General features: G+C 47.8%; 1 protein-coding gene across 1 annotated transcript in view; it reads left to right on the top strand.

Moving 5' to 3' along the window:
• Positions 1 to 21,958, top strand: part of LOC138583119 (ATP-binding cassette sub-family A member 9-like) — a 2,601,648-nt gene that overhangs the window by 1,667,921 nt on the left and 911,769 nt on the right. Inside the window, exon 27 of the mRNA XM_069655079.1 lies at positions 17,275 to 17,337. Coding sequence (XP_069511180.1) covers positions 17,275 to 17,337 — 63 coding nt within the window. The remainder of the gene's footprint in view (positions 1 to 17,274; positions 17,338 to 21,958) is intronic.

The following is a 21,958-nucleotide window of genomic DNA, read 5'->3' as shown; positions in this document are numbered from 1 at the left end:
AAAATCAAGAAACAGTTTTGGTGGCCCACCTGGCGAAAAGATGTCAAGTTGTTTGTCATGTCTTGTGGCATTTGCGCTCAAAATAAAGGGGAAAAGAAAAAACCCGATGGATTATTACAACCATTAGACATACCACCTACTCCTTGGCATACCTTGTCATTAGACTTTATCACGGATTTACCCCTGTGCAATGGTTATAACACCATTCTAGTTATTGTAGATCTTTTTTCTAAAATGGCCCATTTCATTCCTTTAAAAGGAATACCTTCAGCTTCAATCCTGGCCAAGGAGCTCCTTGAAAATGTTGTCCGCCTACATGGCTTTCCTTCCGTGTTAATTTCGGACCGGGGAAGTCAATTTATTTCACATTTTTGGAGGAAGTGCTGCCAGCTGGCACAAATTGATGTTAGGCTTTCAACCAGCCACCATCCCCAGACCGACGGTCAAACAGAGAGAACCAACCAGACTCTTGAGCAATACCTACGTTGTATGCTACATCAATCTGAGGGGGATTGGAAAGACATTCTTTGGATCGCCGAGTATGCATACAATAATTCGGTACATTCAGGAACTAAACAAAGCCCTTTTTTTACCATATATGGTCACCATCCTTGAACCTCAGATTTAGATTCTCCCCAGCATTTAGAGATGCCCGCGGTGGACCATCTCCACGCTGTTATCACACAAGCCTTTAAAGAGGCGACTGCACATTTACAAAAGGCTAAGGATAAATACAAGAAGGATGCTGATAACACAGGAGTGAAGCACCGCAATACCAAGTAGGGGACCAAGTATAGTTAGCCACCAAGTACTTACCACTCAAGGGAACACAGACTTTTAACCCCAGGTATTTGGGACCTTATTCTATTAAGGCTATAATTAACCCAGTGGCCGTCATGCTGGACCTGCCTGGTCATATGCGTGTTCATATTGTTTTTCACGTGTCTCTTTTGAAGCCTGTGCAACCAGGAACTAGGCTAACCACCCCACCTGAACTTATCCTCATAGACGGAGAACCCGAATTTGAAGTTAAGAATATCTTGGACTCTAAAAGGGTGAGATCAAAACTCTTCTATCTCATTGATTGGAAAGGTTATGGTCCACAAGAAAGATCTTGGGAGCCTAGTGACCATGTGCATGCACCTGAATTAGTGAAAAAATTCCACCAACCTAGGCCGAGAGGGAGACCAGCTTTAGGAGGGGCCTTGAGGGGGAGTGCTGTCACGATGCCTGCCCCCGGAAAGACAGACCAGGCCCAGCAACCCCGGAAGCAGGCATCATGCCACTTGAAGCATGCCCAAAAACCCCAGTTAGGGGCTATTTGGCTAAAGTCCTGGCGCCTATGGCGCCAGGCTCATAAGAATAAAGTCAGTCCTGGCGCCATGGGCGCCAGGCTCATTACAGAAAACTTACCTGATGCAGACCATGCTGCATACCTACCTGATGCAGATCATGCTGCACGAAGCCACAAGCCAAATGAGGCTTAGAGGGACTATTTTACCTCAGGGACTCCTTTCCTCTCGGGTGGGGCTGTGGAAGAATACTTACCTGGAACTTCTTCCAAGGCTATTAAAGCCACACCCGGACAGCCACACGTGCTTCGCGTTATTCTGCGTGCTGCAGCATAACGCTCACCGTGTCTTCAGCAGCTCCAGTCTTCAGCCACGCCCGCTTCAGCCCTGGAACACCTGGAACAAGAAAAGGAGAAGGAGAAGAGATCAGAACAAAACCCTTACCTGAATCCTTGATCCAGCACATCGTCGATCTGGAAGAGAGAAGCCTTCACAGTGCCTCGCAGCGCCGCGCTGAACTCACCATCCGGGGCTGCATTCCTTTACTCCATCGCGAACCCAGCATCTCCAGGCCATTCTTCAACACCTGGGGGAGACAAGAACAAATAGGTGAGCAAGGGCAATACAAACCACACCCAAAGACTTACCTGATTACCACAGGGGGGTACTCACCTCACCTCGGGTCGGCGCAGTCAATCCTGCATCACCGCCGCACCCCGGCCCCTAAGGGGAAAACAAGGACAATACAACCTACCCCAAAGACTTACCTGATTACCACAGGGGGGTACTCACCTCATCTCGGGTCGGCGCAGTCAATTCTGCATCACCGCCGCACCCCGGCCCCTAAGGGGAAAACAAGGACAATACAACCTAACCCCAAAGACTTACCTGATTTACCACAGGGGGGTACTCACCTCATTTCGGGTTGGCGCAGTTAATTCTGCATCATCGCTGTACCCGGCCCCAAAGGGGAGAACCACAATAGACTTACCAGGATCTTACCAATTGCCACTTGGAACTCTTCTAGTGGTTTAAATCTGCAACCTGCAAGGAATCTGGCAGAGTGAAGATCAGACTTTTGAACTCTTACGAACGATTGGACTTAGAGTCAATACTGGAACTCGCCAATTCCTCCACGCCAGTGAAGTAACTGGTCGTCTACGCGCCCCTGCGCTCGACGCAGGATGGAGAGCTCATCTTTCCAAATCATCAGGTGAGATTAAGAGGGGACTTCAGGAGTGTTCTGTGGGCAGACAAGGGGAGTGGGAAGGCGGGTTAACGCTCAGATTACGGGAGGTTAATTCCCCTTCTCCATTGCAGAAAGATATTCGTACGAGTCCAACAAACGAAGCTAAGTGGGTCTGTCCAGTCTGTCATCTCGGCTCTACGTGTTACTTTGGTGGAAGCAACAGCGGGCCAGTCCAGATCGACGCCCCCGTGGGAATCAGGTGAGCGTAACACCTGTTACCTGAAGATTTGGGAGAGTCAAGAGGACCAACAATGTCAATCCAAACCCTCTCAAAAGTAACTCCCACCACTGGGAGAGGCACCAGGGGTGCCATATTCTTGGCTCCACTCTTGCCAGAAGTTTGGCAAGTGTGACAGCTCCTGCAGAATTTGTCTACTTCTGAACCCATCTTAGGCCAGTAGAAGTAAAGGGAGAGCCTTTCCTTGGTCTTCTTAAAACTTAAGTGACCAGCCAAAGGTATCTCGTGGGCTAACTGCAGGAACTGGAGTCGGTTCACTAGAGGTACTACAGGTTTTTTGCAGTCTCCAGGGGTTGACTCAGTCGGTTCACTGTAGAAGAGGCCATCTTCCCAGTGCAGTCTATACTTACCAGGCTCAGTCCCATTGAGCTGAGAAGTTGCCTGTAGGCGAAGACCTTCAAGAGTAGGACACTCCCTTTGTCCTCTGCTGAAATCTGCCCTATTGGGTCCACCTTCTGCCAGTAAAGACTGCAGCTCGGGATGGTCAACAGGGTCAAGATCTCCAACCAGAGTAAGATCGTCTTCTAGATCTGATTCCTCAGTATCTAGTTGAACCATACAGGGTTGAACCTCACACTGAGCCTCAGCTGGTGGAGGAGTCACAGATGTGACTTTGGACAGTCTTGGAGATGTCCTTCTGGGCACAGGGGTGCTTGCTGATTTCTTGCTGGCAGACTTGGGTTTCCCCTTTGTCTCTTTCTGTCCTGCAATAGCAGTAAGTAAGTCCTGTGGACTTGGGGTGATAGTTTCCTCTATCATGTCCCCAGGAGAGCCTCTCAAGGTTCTCTCCCTTGCAGACCTTGTGAGCTCCTGCTTCCTTCTACTGGGGGCCTGGGGGTACTAGACACAACTCCAAGAGTTTTAAGGTCATTACCCAGCAGGACCCTCCCAGGTACGTTATTTTGCACACTTACAGGTATTCTGACATGTCATTACACTGGATGAGAGCTGGTAACTGGGGAACCATTTGCACAGGGCCTCCAGCTAACTTGGTTAGGTGTTTGGGTGCATTAGCAACATCCTTCACCTTGAAAAAACATTCATCAACCACAGTTATGCTGCCTCCAGTGTCTCTGATGGCAGGGGTTTCCTGACCATTCACAAGAACATTATCTTTGTAATACTCTTTAGTATTATCTGGGATTGAGTTACATACATCTAAGTTCTGTTGTTCCCAAAGACCCAAGGACACTAAAGAAACACTAGCTGAGACTCTCATGGGCTCATCAGCTAGTAACTGAACGTTTCCACTGGCTATAGGTACTTCATCCACCTGGGAGAAGGCTAAGGAGACAGTGTGGGCCCCCGGAAGGTTTACCCTTACATCTGGGATCCACTTTCACATGGCCAGTTAACCCACAAACAAAGCATTTACTAAATACCCTATTGAATGGAGGTTTGGTCTGATCTCCATCTGGTTTGGGACCAGATGGTACACTAGCCTGATTCGGTTTCCCTTGTGGCTTAACCTGGTTATGTTTGGGGCCCTCTTTTGGATTGGAATTATTGGAATTCTCTTTGTTGTCTTTCTTTGGCTGCTTTCCCTCTTCCTTCTTCTGAGTTGCCCCAGAATCCTTGTGAGTAGCCCTGTTGGCAACCCACAAGTCAGCAGCCTTAGCTAACTTCTTAGGATCTATCTTCTTCGAATCAGCCAAGTGCTGTCTAAGCTCAGGGGAGCAGACATCAAAAATAGACTCCAACATTACAAGAATCCCCAAACCTTCATAAGAATTTACTTTGTGACCCTTAACCCAACCATCTAAGTTTTTCAAACATTCACACACCTAGGTAGCCCAAAGGGTACCATCATGCTTTTTGAGGGTTCTAAACCTCTTCAGGTACTGGGAAGGGGTCTTCCCAAATCTAGCTATTACTGCTAGCTTCACACACTCATAATCCTGTTTGCCCTCCTCCCCCAACTCCATTACAGCATCACTTGCAACAGGTGGAAGCCTAGAGACAAGCCAAGGAATCAGCTGATTCCCTGAGATACCCTGAATCCCATGATTGTACTCACACATTGCTAACCAATCCAAAACATCAAGTTTAGTTTCATACATACCAATCATTTCCTTTGGCATACAGGGTCTCTTAGGGCTGGAAGACCTAGAAGACTCTGGGAGAGAAACATTTTCTTAAGACAATTTCTTCATTTCTAGAGCATGAGCCATCTCCATTTCTCTGAGCCTTAATTCTTGATGTTTCATGGCAGTTTGTGCTTCAATACTTTTCACTTCTAATTCAAGTCTCATTTTCTCTAGTGCAATAAACTCAGGAGTAAGTGTAGGACTGGTGGGGGTCCCTGTGGACAGAGGTTGTGGTTGCTGAGCAGGCAAGGGGTTGGTAGGAACTCCTAACAAAGGGTTATCTACTTCTTCAACACTCTCAGAATCAGAAACATCAGTATCCACATTTGCTGGAGGGGTAGGCCCTTCTGACCCACTCTCCAGACTTTGTTTTCCCAATAATTTAGCAACCAGTTCAGATTCTTTCCTTTACCAGAGAGACTCCTCTCCCTACACATGGTTCTCAAAACCTTAGCAGTGTAGTTTGAGAGACCCTCTTCAGTGTAGCTTTCAATATTTGACATGATTTCTTAGTTAAATAGAATTAGTGGTGTTTAGCCTTGTGGTTAGTTGACCCAAAGCAATAGCAGCACTCTAGGTGTAATCACTATACTTCCAAATCCTCACCGCCGTACACCAGTGTTAGGCAGAATCCTGTGCAGTGCCCTTAGGGACCACTACACACAATTAAGACTACAAGTGGTAATACAAGTTCACCTTTGGTACAAGCCTTTACTACACTGTTAAAGTGGTAGCAGTAGCAGAGCGCCAGACTTATCTCAAGAGTAAATGAGCAGTAGTAGAGATTACACAAAGGACCACAATTACTGTGACTCAAGCAAACACTGACTCAAGGTTTCAGGTACAAAATACAAGTACATTTATTTTAAACCATCTGGTATAAAACACTTCACTTATATAAATTCGAAACCACACGTAAAATACACTACACACAATCAGTTCCAGTAAATTCAAGGTAAGTACATTAGGATTTGACAGACCGGTGTTGCGATACTAACGCGTACCCGCGGATAGAAATGCTCACGAAACTTTGTACTTAAGAATTTCAAACAAGGGAAAAGTGAATAAAAATCATTGGCAATACTTTTTCAAGGCATGGGGACTCGAGGACTTGTTCAAAGATACAGATTAAAGTCAATAGGCCTGCGCCAGTGTCAATTGAGCAGATGCTCAGTTGCCGAGGATCACACGTTGAACAGCTCGAGACTCGAGATGTCAAGAGTTCATAAAGATTGTCAAATGGAAGCAAAAGTTATAAGAGGGAGGGAAGAAAGAACAAATCTTCGTGGAGGAAAAGGGTTCACCCCGATTCCGGCTGGTCAGGCGGAGAGACCGACCAAATGTGCACAGTACCTTATTCCGTTGGTGAAAAGCTGGTGCCACGGCAGGCAGTTGTTCCTGGTAGTTCCTACAGACTCACGGTTCCTGCGGCTTCAGTCGTGGGGACAGGAAGGAGGATGTCTGGAGCGATCTGCACTACCCAGGGATGAGGCCAGCAGCAGCGAGAAAGACAACGATGAATAAAAGGTGCGCTCCTTTAAATCAGGAGAGGGCTCTTCTGATGGCTATCCGGACCACTACAGCACAGCAGTGATTTCGACCCAGGAGAGGATTCTCTGACTGAAGAAAAGACGAGCTGGTTGATCCCACCAGGCTCAAGGGAAGAAGACTCCGGACAGGATCTTCTCTTGTCGGTGAAGGGTAGATAGCTCAGGACTGCAGCAGGGCTTCACCGGGACTCGGGGTTGCAGCAGCTGTCTTCTTCTCCACTTCTCTTTGGTTCCTTGCAGATCCAGTGGTGACTCTGACTTCTAGCCCAAGAGTCCTGCCTTTTATGCCAAAATCGCCCATTCACACAGCCTGGCTCTCAATCACGCAGCAGGGGGGGTTGTCCGGCCCGGACAACCACCTCAGCCAATCAACACAAAGTGCGACTTGTGTCTCCAAGGAGACCCTGTGCAGGGGGTGACTACACCCCTCCCTCACATTCAACCCACCTAGACACCCAGATGCCAAAGGAGGGCTTCTTGTCAGAAGCCCGCCAAAGGTCAGCGAACAAAGGAGGCAAACCTGGTTTGCCGCGCAAAGAAAGACCCAAGAAGGATGTTAACAAAAAGAAATGGCGATTAAACCCAACCGGAGCAGAAATAAAAAGTATTTGGGCTAGGGGGTTTAAAGTTCGAGGCTACTAAAATAGCCTAAAACAATACCACGTTATGTAATTTAATCGCGGTAGGAAAACTAGGGTAGATACCACTGCCATAGTGGTCATAGGCAGGGAAGAGTTGGTAAGGCAACTCCAGGTTTGGACTAAGGGTGTAGGCTGGTGGCGTGTGCAGGGTGTGTGTCTAAATTAGTTATAGTAATTAGGTGGCAAGGAGGTTGAGCAGTCTAGTGAGGTAGTCTTGGCGGGAGCAAGAGTGCTAAGACCTAGGTAGGCAGGCGAGCTGGGCAAGTATAGGTGATGGCAAGCTGGCAATGCAGGTTAGTTGAGTAAGGCAGTATTTCGCCTAGATGCGAGAGTCACAGCGCAGCCAGAAATCACATTAAAAGCATAGTAAAAACCAGGGCAGTGTTTCACCTAGATGCGAGAGTCACAGCGCAGCCAGAAATCACATTAAGAAACAACATGTAACTAGTGCAGTTCACAGTGAGACGTTAGTTGCAATGTTTGTTCATGCATCAACTGAGTATCAAAGGAGTTGCTAGAGATAAATATTAAGGAGGTGATTTGCTAGAGAATATGTGGCATAATACTTGGCCTAATGATAAGTAATCATTACATTCTCACGGCATGTGAGTCAACATCATAAGTCCTCAATGTCTGGTGGGCACCTATATAGTGGTTGGTTTGGGCAGCCGAGCGCAATAAGTTTCACATGTGGCCACAGAAGACAGTTAACACTTGTCATAAGGCAATCGGTAGTGACAAGGTGATGCTGAAAATAAAGTACCTGTTTGTCAGGGGTTCCGCCAGGGATACCAAGCTAGCCGGCAGTGATGCAGGGTGACTGGCCGACGGCTGGAAAGGCAGGACAGGCAGGGACAGGACTAGAGCCTTTGTGCAAAGCCTCATAGGGGAACTTTCCTTAGGTGAGGGGAAGTCGAAGATGTATTTCTGTAGGTGGAGCTTATCTGAAGAGGGCCAGGGGGTCTGGCAGACGGCAGTCACGGCACCGAACAGGCACAAAACAGGTGCTAGCCTTGCCTCTCGTGGGCCTTGGAGTGAGGGGGCCGGCTTCGCCTGTCGGCGGCCAATGGGGCAAGAGGTAGGCCCGGCAGCCAATCAGCTGGCTGCTGGAGGCCTGGATTCGGTAGATGCGGAAGCTGCATTCAGGGGGCGGCCATCTTGGAGAGGCAATGAGCCTCGTAGGTTGTAATGGCGGTGGGTAGCTTTGTTGTGGCCTTTGAAGTGCAGGGCAGTGTGGACAAAGCCTCCACATTCAGTGTAGGTGAAAGAGGCTCATAAGCAGCTGAGCGCGGGCGAAATGCGTGTTTTCCGATAAATTTCGCCGAACCTGTACCCATAATTCCCGAACAGAGGATCCTTGGTCTGACATCCATACACTCTCTGGAGGACATTCAAGAAAAGGTCCATCAACTCTTTGATTCCGATGCCTTACAGGGCTGGGCAAGGAAAGGTCCAGAGTATTCTGTCACCAACAATCTACCTTATTACCAAGGCCGGCTATTTCTGCCACTAGAGGAACTACAGAAACTTGTCATTTCTCATTACCACGACACCTTGATGGAAGGGCATCCTGGCATTGCAAAAACTGAAGCCAAAATCAAGAAACAGTTTTGGTGGCCCACCTGGCGAAAAGGTGTCAAGTTGTTTGTCATGTCTTGTGGCATTTGCGCTCAAAATAAAGGGGAAAAGAAAAAACCCGCTGGATTATTACAACCATTAGACATACCACCTACTCCTTGGCATACCTTGTCATTAGACTTTATCACGGATTTACCCCTGTGCAATGGTTATAACACCATTCTAGTTATTGTAGATCTTTTTTCTAAAATGGCCCATTTCATTCCTTTAAAAGGAATACCTTCAGCTTCAATCCTGGCCAAGGAGCTCCTTGAAAATGTTGTCCGCCTACATGGCTTTCCTTCCGTGTTAATTTCGGACCGGGGAAGTCAATTTATTTCACATTTTTGGAGGAAGTGCTGCCAGCTGGCACAAATTGATGTTAGGCTTTCAACCAGCCACCATCCCCAGACCGACGGTCAAACAGAGAGAACCAACCAGACTCTTGAGCAATACCTACGTTGTATGCTACATCAATCTGAGGGGGATTGGAAAGACATTCTTTGGATCGCCGAGTATGCATACAATAATTCGGTACACTCAGGAACTAAACAAAGCCCTTTTTTTACCATATATGGTCACCATCCTTGAACCTCAGATTTAGATTCTCCCCAGCATTTAGAGATGCCCGCGGTGGACCATCTCCACGCTGTTATCACACAAGCCTTTAAAGAGGCGACTGCACATTTACAAAAGGCTAAGGATAAATACAAGAAGGATGCTGATAACACAGGAGTGAAGCACCGCAATACCAAGTAGGGGACCAAGTATAGTTAGCCACCAAGTACTTACCACTCAAGGGAACACAGACTTTTAACCCCAGGTATTTGGGACCTTATTCTATTAAGGCTATAATTAACCCAGTGGCCGTCATGCTGGACCTGCCTGGTCATATGCGTGTTCATATTGTTTTTCACGTGTCTCTTTTGAAGCCTGTGCAACCAGGAACTAGGCTAACCACCCCACCTGAACCTATCCTCATAGACGGAGAACCCGAATTTGAAGTCAAGAATATCTTGGACTCTAAAAGGGTGAGATCAAAACTCTTCTATCTCATTGATTGGAAAGGTTATGGTCCACAAGAAAGATCTTGGGAGCCTAGTGACCATGTGCATGCACCTGAATTACTGAAAAAATTCCACCAACCTAGGCCGAGAGGGAGACCAGCTTTAGGAGGGGCCTTGAGGGGGAGTGCTGTCACGATGCCTGCCCCCGGAAAGCCATACCAGGCCCAGCAATCCCGGAAGCAGGCATCATGCCACTTGAAGCATGCCCAAAAACCCCAGTTAGGGGCTATTTGGCTACAGTCCTGGCGCCTATGGCGCCAGGCTCATAAGAATAAAGTCAGTCCTGGCGCCATGGGCGCCAGGCTCATTACAGAAAACTTACCTGATGCAGACCATGCTGCATACCTACCTGATGCAGATCATGCTGCACGAAGCCACAAGCCAAATGAGGCTTAGAGGGACTATTTTACCTCAGGGACTCCTTTCCTCTCGGGTGGGGCTGTAGAAGAATACTTACCTGGAACTTCTTCCAAGGCTATTAAAGCCACACCCGGACAGCCACACGTGATTCGCGTTATTCTGCGTGCTGCAGCATAACGCTCACCGTGTCTTCAGCAGCTCCAGTCTTCAGCCACGCCCGCTTCAGCCCTGGAACACCTGGAACAAGAAAAGGAGAAGGAGAAGAGATCAGAACAAAACCCTTACCTGAATCCTTGATCCGGCACATCGTCGATCTGGAAGAGAGAAGCCTTCACAGTGCCTCGCAGCGCCGCGCTGAACTCACCATCCGGGGCTGCATTCCTTTACTCCATCGCGAACCCAGCATCTCCAGGCCATTCTTCAACACCTGAGGGAGACAAGAACAAATAGGTGAGCAAGGGCAATACAAACCACATCCAAAGACTTACCTGATTACCACAGGGGGGTACTCACCTCACCTCGGGGCGGCGCAGTCAATCCTGCATCACCGCCGCACCCCGGCCCCTAAGGGGAAAACAAGGACAATACAACCTACCCCCAAAGACTTACCTGATTGCCACAGGGGGGTACTCACCTCATCTCGGGTCGGCGCAGTCAATTCTGCATCACCGCCGTACCCCGGCCCCTAAGGGGAAAACAAGGACAATACAACCTAACCCCAAAGACTTACCTGATTTACCACAGGGGGGTACTCACCTCATTTCGGGTTGGCGCAGTTAATTCTGCATCATCGCTGTACCCGGCCCCAAAGGGGAGAACCACAATAGACTTACCAGGATCTTACCAATTGCCACTTGGAACTCTTCTAGTGGTTTAAATCTGCAACCTGCAAGGAATCTGGCAGAGTGAAGATCAGACTTTTGAACTCTTACGAACGATTGGACTTAGAGTCAATACTGGAACTCGCCAATTCCTCCACGCCAGTGAAGTAACTGGTCGTCTACGCGCCCCTGCGCTCGACGCAGGATGGAGAGCTCATCTTTCCAAATCATCAGGTGAGATTAAGAGGGGACTTCAGGAGTGTTCTGTGGGCAGACAAGGGGAGTGGGAAGGCGGGTTAACGCTCAGATTACGGGAGGTTAATTCCCCTTCTCCATTGCAGAAAGATATTCGTACGAGTCCAACAAACGAAGCTAAGTGGGTCTGTCCAGTCTGTCATCTCGGCTCTACGTGTTACTTTGGTGGAAGCAACAGCGGGCCAGTCCAGATCGACGCCCCCGTGGGAATCAGGTGAGCGTAACACCTGTTACCTGAAGATTTGGGAGAGTCAAGAGGACCAACAATGTCAATCCAAACCCTCTCAAAAGTAACTCCCACCACTGGGAGAGGCACCAGGGGTGCCATATTCTTGGCTCCACTCTTGCCAGAAGTTTGGCAAGTGTGACAGCTCCTGCAGAATTTGTCTACTTCTGAACCCATCTTAGGCCAGTAGAAGTAAAGGGAGAGCCTTTCCTTGGTCTTCTTAAAACTTAAGTGACCAGCCAAAGGTATCTCGTGGGCTAACTGCAGGAACTGGAGTCGGTTCACTAGAGGTACTACAGGTTTTTTGCAGTCTCCAGGGGTTGACTCAGTCGGTTCACTGTAGAAGAGGCCATCTTCCCAGTGCAGTCTATACTTTCCAGGCTCAGTCCCATTGAGCTGAGAAGTTGCCTGTAGGCGAAGACCTTCAAGAGTAGGACACTCCCTTTGTCCTCTGCTGAAATCTGCCCTATTGGGTCCACCTTCTGCCAGTAAAGACTGCAGCTCGGGATGGTCAACAGGGTCAAGATCTCCAACCAGAGTAAGATCGTCTTCTAGATCTGATTCCTCAGTATCTAGTTCAACCATACAGGGTTGAACCTCACACTGAGCCTCAGCTGGTGGAGGAGTCACAGATGTGACTTTGGACAGTCTTGGAGATGTCCTTCTGGGCACAGGGGTGCTTGCTGATTTCTTGCTGGCAGACTTGGGTTTCCCCTTTGTCTCTTTCTGTCCTGCAATAGCAGTAAGTAAGTCCTGTGGACTTGGGGTGATAGTTTCCTCTATCATGTCCCCAGGAGAGCCTCTCAAGGTTCTCTCCCTTGCAGACCTTGTGAGCTCCTGCTTCCTTCTACTGTGGGCCTGGGGGTACTAGACACAACTCCAAGAGTTTTAAGGTCATTACCCAGCAGGACCCTCCCAGGTACGTTATTTTGCACACTTACAGGTATTCTGACATGTCATTACACTGGATGAGAGCTGGTAACTGGGGAACCATTTGCACAGGGCCTCCAGCTAACTTGGTTAGGTGTTTGGGTGCATTAGCAACATCCTTCACCTTGAAAAAACATTCATCAACCACAGTTATGCTGGCTCCAGTGTCTCTGATGGCAGGGGTTTCCTGACCATTCACAAGAACATTATCTTTGTAATACTCTTTAGTATTATCTGGGATTGAGTTACATACATCTAAGTTCTGTTGTTCCCAAAGACCCAAGGACACTAAAGAAACACTAGCTGAGACTCTCATGGGCTCATCAGCTAGTAACTGAACGTTTCCACTGGCTATAGGTACTTCATCCACCTGGGAGAAGGCTAAGGAGACAGTGTGGGCCCGGGAAGGTTTACCCTTACATCTGGGATCCACTTTCACATGGCCAGTTAACCCACAAACAAAGCATTTACTAAATACCCTATTGAATGGAGGTTTGGTCTGATCTCCATCTGGTTTGGGACCAGATGGTACACTAGCCTGATTCGGTTTCCCTTGTGGCTTAACCTGGTTATGTTTGGGGCCCTCTTTTGGATTGGAATTATTGGAATTCTCTTTGTTGTCTTTCTTTGGCTGCTTTCCCTCTTCCTTCTTCTGAGTTGCCCCAGAATCCTTGTGAGTAGCCCTGTTGGCAACCCAAGAGTCAGCAGCCTTAGCTAACTTCTTAGGATCTATCTTCTTCGAATCAGCCAAGTGCTGTCTAAGCTCAGGGGAGCAGACATCAAAAATAGACTCCAACATTACAAGAATCCCCAAACCTTCATAAGAATTTACTTTGTGACCCTTAACCCAACCATCTAAGTTTTTCAAACATTCACACACCTAGGTAGCCCAAAGGGTACCATCATGCTTTTTGAGGGTTCTAAACCTCTTAAGGTACTGGGAAGGGGTCTTCCCAAATCTAGCTATTACTGCTAGCTTCACACACTCATAATCCTGTTTGCCCTCCTCCCCCAACTCCATTACAGCATCACTTGCAACAGGTGGAAGCCTAGAGAAAAGCCAAGGAATCAGCTGATTCCCTGAGATACCCTGAATCCCATGATTGTACTCACACATTGCTAACCAATCCAAAACATCAAGTTTAGTTTCATACATACCAATCATTTCCTTTGGCATACAGGGTCTCTTAGGGCTGGAAGACCTAGAAGACTCTGGGAGAGAAACATTTTCTTAAGACAATTTCTTCATTTCTAGAGCATGAGCCATCTCCATTTCTCTGAGCCTTAATTCTTGATGTTTCATGGCAGTTTGTGCTTCAATACTTTTCACTTCTAATTCAAGTCTCATTTTCTCTAGTGCAATAAACTACGGAGTAAGTGTAGGACTGGTGGGGGTCCCTGTGGACAGAGGTTGTGGTTGCTGAGCAGGCAAGGGGTTGGTAGGAACTCCTAACAAAGGGTTATCTACTTCTTCAACACTCTCAGAATCAGAAACATCAGTATCCACATTTGCTGGAGGGGTAGGCCCTTCTGACCCACTCTCCAGACTTTGTTTTCCCAATAATTTAGCAACCAGTTCAGATTTTTCCCTTTACCAGAGAGACTCCTCTCCCTACACATGGTTCTCAAAACCTTAGCAGTGTAGTTTGAGAGACCCTCTTCAGTGTAGCTTTCAATATTTGACATGATTTCTTAGTTAAATAGAATTAGTGGTGTTTAGCCTTGTGGTTAGTTGACCCAAAGCAATAGCAGCACTCTAGGTGTAATCACTATACTTCCAAATCCTCACCGCCGTACACCAGTGTTAGGCAGAATCCTGTGCAGTGCCCTTAGGGACCACTACACACAATTAAGACTACAAGTGGTAATACAAGTTCACCTTTGGTACAAGCCTGTACTACACTGTTAAAGTGGTAGCAGTAGCAGAGCGCCAGACTTATCTCAAGAGTAAATGAGCAGTAGTAGAGATTACACAAAGGACCACAATTACTGTGACTCAAGCAAACACTGACTCAAGGTTTCAGGTACAAAATTCAAGTACATTTATTTTAAACCATCTGGTATAAAACACTTCACTTATATAAATTCGAAACCACACGTAAAATACACTACACACAATCAGTTCCAGTAAATTCAAGGTAAGTACATTAGGATTTGACAGACCGGTGTTGCGATACTAACGCGTACCCGCGGATAGAAATGCTCACGAAACTTTGTACTTAAGAATTTCAAACAAGGGAAAAGTGAATAAAAATCATTGGCAATACTTTTTCAAGGCATGGGGACTCGAGGACCTGTTCAAAGATACAGATTAAAGTCAATAGGCCTGCGCCAGTGTCAATTGAGCAGATGCTCAGTTGCCGAGGATCACACGTTGAACAGTTCGAGACTCGAGATGTCAAGAGTTCATAAAGATTGTCAAATGGAAGCAAAAGTTATAAGAGGGAGGGAAGAAAGAACAAATCTTCGTGGAGGAAAAGGGTTCACCCCGATTCCGGCTGGTCAGGCGGAGAGACCGACCAAATGTGCACAGTACCTTATTCCGTTGGTGAAAAGCTGGTGCCACGGCAGTTGTTCCTGGTAGTTCCTACAGACTCACGGTTCCTGCGGCTTCAGTCGTGGGGACAGGAAGTAGGACGTCTGGAGCGATCTGCACTACCCAGGGATGAGGCCAGCAGCAGCGAGAAAGACAACGATGAATAAAAGGTGCGCTCCTTTAAATCAGGAGAGGGCTCTTCTGATGGCTATCCGGACCACTACAGCACAGCAGTGATTTCGACCCAGGAGAGGATTCTCTGACTGAAGAAAAGACGAGCTGGTTGATCCCACCAGGCTCAAGGGAAGAAGACTCCGGACTGGATCTTCTCTTGTCGGTGAAGGGTAGATAGCTCAGGGCTGCAGCAGGGCTTCACCGGGACTCGGGGTTGCAGCAGCTGTCTTCTTCTCCACTTCTCTTTGGTTCCTTGCAGATCCAGTGGTGACTCTGACTTCTAGCCCAAGAGTCCTGCCTTTTATGCCAAAATCGCCCATTCACACAGCCTGGCTCTCAATCACGCAGCAGGGGGGGTTGTCCGGCCCGGACAACCACCTCAGCCAATCAACACAAAGTGCGACTTGTGTCTCCAAGGAGACCCTGTGCAGGGGGTGACTACACCCCTCCCTCACATTCAACCCACCTAGACACCCAGATGCCAAAGGAGGGCTTCTTGTCAGAAGCCCGCCAAAGGTCGGCGAACAAAGGAGGCAAACCTGGTTTGCCGCGCAAAGAAAGACCCAAGAAGGATGTTAACAAAAAGAAATGGCGATTAAACCCAACCGGAGCAGAAATAAAAAGTATTTGGGCTAGGGGGTTTAAAGTTCGAGGCTACTAAAATAGCCTAAAACAATACCACGTTATGTAATTTAATCGCGGTAGGAAAACTAGGGTAGATACCACTGCCACCAGCCAATTCTTAATGTTAAGGGAGCGAAACAATGCTCCAAGAGGTACAGATAAAAAGGGCTAAGAATTAACCCTTTCCAATACTCCATGTAAGATGGGGTGTACTGGATATGTGGTTAAATGACTATGTAAAGTTAATGGCAACTTTACCCGTTTCTGGGGGACAGTAGTCAGCCCCAGAAATGGAGTCGGTGGGAAGTCTAAAAGACAACCCTGTGTCACTGCACTGAAGGTGCTGTGTAACACACAAAAGAGTGGGGCTACTGAAGTGGTGTACTCCAGAGTCCACAATCACAAAAACAGATGAAATACACATGTCAAAACACATGTAAGAGTGGGGAAAAGCTCACACTCTTACCGAGTGGAAAAAATAAAGTCCAGAAATCCAGCAAAGCTGCTGGGGGACTTACTAGGTAAGGGAAATTAGCCATAGAATGAGAATTTTCCCTAACATAAAGTATGGTGGAAGTGCTGTTTTGTCCTCGTTCTTCATGGTTCTGCAGTGCCTCTGAGTCGGTTCTTGCAGCTTTACTTAATGTGCTTGGTTTGTCATCACCAATAGGAAATTGTTGTGAATTTGCTGGAATTCCTGCTGAAATACAGAACAGTGACTGCATCTGGTGCTTTGACCTGGTGACAAAGCTTCTCGCAAGGGCTAGTTTGTTACTATTACCTTGATTCTAAGATGGACATCACATAGGGTAACCCTCGGTGGGTGTTAGCTGTCTACCTAGGATATGCGTAGTCACTAATTCCACCAGTGCAATCCATCTGAATTCACCTTTCCTTACAATGCATGGACAGGTTTGAACAGTGCTTTGAAGGTAGGTCACAATTTTCGGAACAATCAGATTCTAGGAGAAGGTCACCCAGATCAGGGCAGGCGCATGGATGTGAACGGGGACTTCCAGCTTGTGCGGGCACCAAGTAAATCATGGCTGTGGTGATAATGCCCTGCGGTGCAGAATCTTCTTTGTGCCATGGGATGGAGTTAGGCTTCTGCCTTCATTGTGCCTGTCACATGTGCATGCAAAATCACAGTGCAGGTAGTGGTCTTTTAAATCCTCTGCATGCATTGCTGTGTCCACAATAGAAAAGCTCATGCTTTGCACATGCAATTCCACTTTTGCTGTTCCATTTCCACCCCTGATGCCAAAGTGGAAATTTAGTTATTGCCTGTCATGGACATTTGAAGGCTGTTACCAGCAACCAGCAATGTTCAACTAGAACCCATGTGGGTGGAAGTTTGACTCATGCCTTCCGCCCACATAGGATTTGGGGACCACATCATGTGTACGTTTTGGGTGCACACTCAGACACTTGGAATTTTTTAGATGGACAGGCTGCATGCAGGTCGCCTTTGTGGATGAGATCATGCTAGACGCAGGATATGTCAAGTAATTTGATTGACAAATGCTGGGTTCAATGTTTTTATGTGAATTGGGACAGGTGTGTATTTTGATTTGTTACCACTACCATCTTTTATTTATCCTTTGCAGAACAATTTTGACAGCTTCCGGGGACTTAATGCAAGAAAGTCTGTCTTCATTCCCATGCTCGCTGTAAGCAAGTATTTCTTCATTTACTTCTTCAGATTGCATTTCTTTTCATGTTGACATTAGCTAATACACTTTGTTTGCTTCTGTGCAGAAACATCCTCTTCCTTCTAGCCAGAAAAATAATAATAATATGCTACAGTAGAAAAAGAGTGCTATGTCAGTGAGCAAAAATAGTGACAGTCAGTGTGCAAAAATAGTGAGACAGTAGCATGTAATGTGAGTCCTAAATATGATCAGTTTACATGTCATGTTGAATGAAGTCTACAGGAGATGCAAACATTTTCTTTCATACCCTTGTCCTCATTTTCAGTGCACAAGAGGCTATTTAACAAGTAACTTAAAAGCCCATTAATAGAATTCATTCCAGAAAATGTGCATGAACAGTCATCATACTCCTACGTCCTGTCCCCTTTCCTCCATACTGATGGGATACCTCGTCCCACAGGCACTGGACCAGAGCCTTTTTGCAATGCAATAAAACATTACCTTTTCAATTAATGCAAGCAGGGCGTGTCAGGGGATGTCCGCCCATACTGATTCCACCCACATGCCTCACTCGCCACTCCTTTTTACTGCTGGATGGGACTAGATGCCTTGCACCTGCTGCAACTCTCTTTCTTTTGTGGCTAATTTCCATAACTGTTTTTCTTTTGCTGTACAGGAGCCTATCACACTGTCAAACCCTTGTATGCCAGTGATAATTGTTTTTTGTTCCTGCTACAGTAGGAAGTTCCCGTCTTTTGATGCCCATAGCCTCTACCTGAGGTGTTTGGGCCCTTCCCACCAGTGTGAATCCTATTTGGCCTGCAAGCGCTCAGTTTCCAGGGCAGAGCAATGCCAACTGAGTCATTGGCAAAACCTCATTAGCGACTTTCCTCCTCACCGGGTTAAGGAATTTGTAGGCACGCGAAGGGTCGGATATTCATTCCCATCTCAGGTAAGTGCTATTCCTTTTCAGGCAACCCGCCCATGTGACTCAGTTCCTGGGACCGTTTTGGGTGAGAGGGGACTGTTGTGTCCTACTTAAACTACCAGGGTCGGTCGACGGCTGTAAATGCTAGTACCGACCCATGGGTCAAGCGTTCTACGGAGCCCATTACAGATGGCCAAACGCTCTTTGGAGCCTATCGGAGTAGCTACTAATCATCAGGTTGAGGACCCTGGGTTTGGTACCAGGCAACCACCTGAGGGGCGAAAGTTACTGGTGGTAAAGCCATCAAGGGTACAGCGGTGCCTTCCGAACATCCACAAGCTCCTGTCACTGGGCACGATCCTGAGCGTGGTCAGATACCTTTGCCTCGAGGCACCATGTTGGCAGATAGAAGCCCTCAAGGCAGTCCACGTGCTCAGCCCTAAGATGTCGGAGAGCCTGGGCCAATCTTCAAATTCTAAAATGGCAGACCCCAAGAATATGGTGCCCTCTGGGCAGAAAAAATCTGGGACCAACGACTGCTCTTCGACGGTTCCGTGGCCACACCAGAAACAGAGTGAGGCGACATGGTGGTGGCCTGTGTGTTTGTGATTGGGCAAGCTGGCAGCCAGACCCACCTCCAAGGGTGATGCATCTCCAGTTGCCTTAATGTCTTACCTCCAAGGGTCTCAAACAAGTCTTTTGTACCACATGGAATCTGGCACAGCAGAAAATGGCTTATCCAGACTACCCAGCTACTTCTTCATCCTTGTGGAATTATCAGCTACAGCAACCGTACTGGGCCCTTATAGCACCAATAAATAGGATGCTTGTACCCCACACAGTGACCCGCACTTGTACTCCTACAACCTCGTTGTCTGCTATGGCAGTGCAAGAGGACAAGTTCCAGATTATCATGAGATCAGGGACAATGGCGGAATATTTCAGGGGACTGATAAAGAAGCTCATGCCTAAACCAATAGTGTCTCCCGCTCCTGCCCCGCTGACAGCACTACTTCGGATGTTGCTGTCTCTGACCCCTTTAGGCACACAGGCCCCAGCTGTGCCACATCTAAGCCCGGTTTCGCTGACACAGCTGACAGCGCCGCCTCCACCAGCAGTGCCGTCTCAGCCTATAACAACATTGGAGGTCCCAAAGGCCCCAGCTCCCACTGCATAGAGGCCCAAGGATTGAGCTCCTGTCATTACAGACACGGTTGTTCAGGACACACAAGACACAAGTTCAAATACTGATACAGAGGAGGGAGGACCCTTGCTTCCTCAAGGCTTTCCATGAAAGAATCAAATGTTTGGCTGACTTCCTCGGTGTGCCTCAGCCGGAAGAGCCACAGCCAAGGCTCGTGTGCTGTCGATTTTGGCCCTCTGCTTCTCAAACAGATCAGGGTTACCATTACAGAAATATGTTCTCACTGAGGCATTGAAGCTGTGAGAGAAGCCTCATTCCCTTCAGCCTGCAAACAAAAGGTTGGAGGCTAGATACCTGCACCTTCCATCAGAAAAGATGTGCCTAGCCTCCCAACCACAGGCCCACTCATCTGTGGTGTCATCGTTCACTAAACCTTTGGACTTTGGTGGCACAGCGTCATCTCCTGCCCTCTCGAACAAGGAAGATAAACTTCTGAGGCTTATGGGAAGAAGTTCTACTGTAATGCCTCTCTTCACCTGAGATAAGCCAGTGCTGATGCCCTGCTAGCAGCGGCTAATCAAAAACTCTGGAGCGAGCGGGCGGATTTCTTTCCATTCCTGCCAGTAGACAATCAACCGGTCCTTAAGTCAGGTCTGGTGGAAGCTAATGCGGTAGCTCAGGATCTGCTCGAGTCATCCCATCATCATTTCGATACAGCTAGTCGCGGAATGGCGGTAGGTGCGTACATGCAAAGGGTTGCTTGGATGCATGCTGCCAATTTATACAGGAGGTACAGGATCACATAATTGATTTCCCCTTTGATGGCCAAGATCTGTTCCACTCCTTCACAGATGAGGAATCCAATAAGTGCAAGTCTTCCTCCCAGACAGCCAAATACCTAGCAGTCCTCACCAAGACTAGCAAGCAACTGTTCCATCAGCCCTGCTTCGCCAGAGACGCCAGCCAGAAGTTTTTTCTTTGGCAACTTTCAAGGCTACCAGGATAGGCAGGCAAGGAACAGACACCGCTCCCCCACTGGCCACAGAAGTAAGCAGTCAAGACATGCCTCCAAAGGGTTCTTCACTAGCCACTCCTGAATTGCACCTACTGATCTGAAAAAGCAATGACAAACAGGATCGGGTCCACTGTACGCCTGTAGACTGCAAGCTGTCGTTGCATCCGAAAAGCTGGTTAAACATCTCACAGGATCCATGGATTTGTTCAGTAGTGCGCAAAGGATTTTGTCTCAGTCTATCTCGTCCTTGTGATGTCCCCCCTTCATACATATGTGTTCCACTCTAATTTTACAGGAGACCTGCCAACTGCTCAACATGCAAGCCATAGAACCTGTCCCCCCAGTGAGAAAGGTCTAGGGTTCTATTTGAAAATCTTCTCGAACCCCGAGAAGAACCAGGCTGGCCTCCGCAATGAGAGGTTCAAGATGATTAAGCTGGCACAAATTCTGAGCTCAGTTCAAAGCAATGGTTCTATGCTGTGAACCTAAAGGACGCCTACCTGCATGTACCTATATAGAACCCATACCGGAAATTCCTCAAGTTCTTGGTTGGCACTCACCATTACCAGTATCAGTCCTGCCATTTGGCTTCAATGCAGCACCGAGAGTATTCACCAAGATGATGATCGCTGTGGTCAGTTCATTACGAATTAGGGGGATCCACGTATACCCTTACCTGGACGACTGACTGTCCGGGCGTCCTCCAGCCAAGGGGCTTTGGATGCAACCAACACCCTGGTCTCTATCCTGTTCAATCTGGAGTTTTCTGTCCTCGCTAACCCCTATGCAGAAGCTTACCTCCCAGGGGTTTGTGTGAGATTCAAAGCTGGGCAAGATTTTACCTTTGCCCCAGTGCATATTTGCTATTCATCTCACAGTGGCACATTTTCTTTCCAGGGAAAGGACCACTGCAATGGTGGTACCAGAGGTTGTTGAGCCTTATAGTGCCGTGCATCCTATGTGTTCCGCAGGCCAGATTTAAGACGGGTTGCTTGTAACTCCATCTCAGCAGCTCATGGTTGCAGGTCACAGACAAGCAATCGCAACGCACACATCTCTCTGTCAGGACCTACGGCCTACGTGGGGTAATCCCGAGATTGACCTGTTCGCAACACGCCAGAACATAAAGTGTCTTTACTATGCATCTCGCTGCGGCACGGACACAGGCTATCTGGAAGAAGGTCTAAACATTCCCTGGATAGGGCAGTTCCTCTGCACCTTCCCACCAATTCCATTGATCCCCAGAGTATTGGACAAACTAAAAGAAGCCACAGAATGCACACTCATACTAATTGTGCCGCAGTGGCCAGACTGGTTTTAGTACTACGAACTGGTGGGACTTAACAGATTAGGCCCAAATACTCTTCCGCAGTCGCAAGACATCCTGATCCAAGAACAGAGCAATTGCTCAACTTAGCAGTCTGGTTCCTGAGGACTTGACTGTAGGTCATGTAGGGTCGTCAGGAAGCAATCAACATGGTCTCAGTACCAAAGTAAATGGACCAGGTTCTGTCATTGGGCCTTGGAAAAAAGTATCAACCCCCTCTCCAGT

The sequence above is a fragment of the Ambystoma mexicanum genome, chromosome 3q (assembly GCF_040938575.1).
Source record: "Ambystoma mexicanum isolate Mex_15411 chromosome 3q, UKY_AmexF1_1, whole genome shotgun sequence".
Lineage (NCBI taxonomy): Eukaryota > Metazoa > Chordata > Amphibia > Caudata > Ambystomatidae > Ambystoma > Ambystoma mexicanum.
This window is presented reverse-complemented; position numbering and strand designations above follow the sequence as displayed.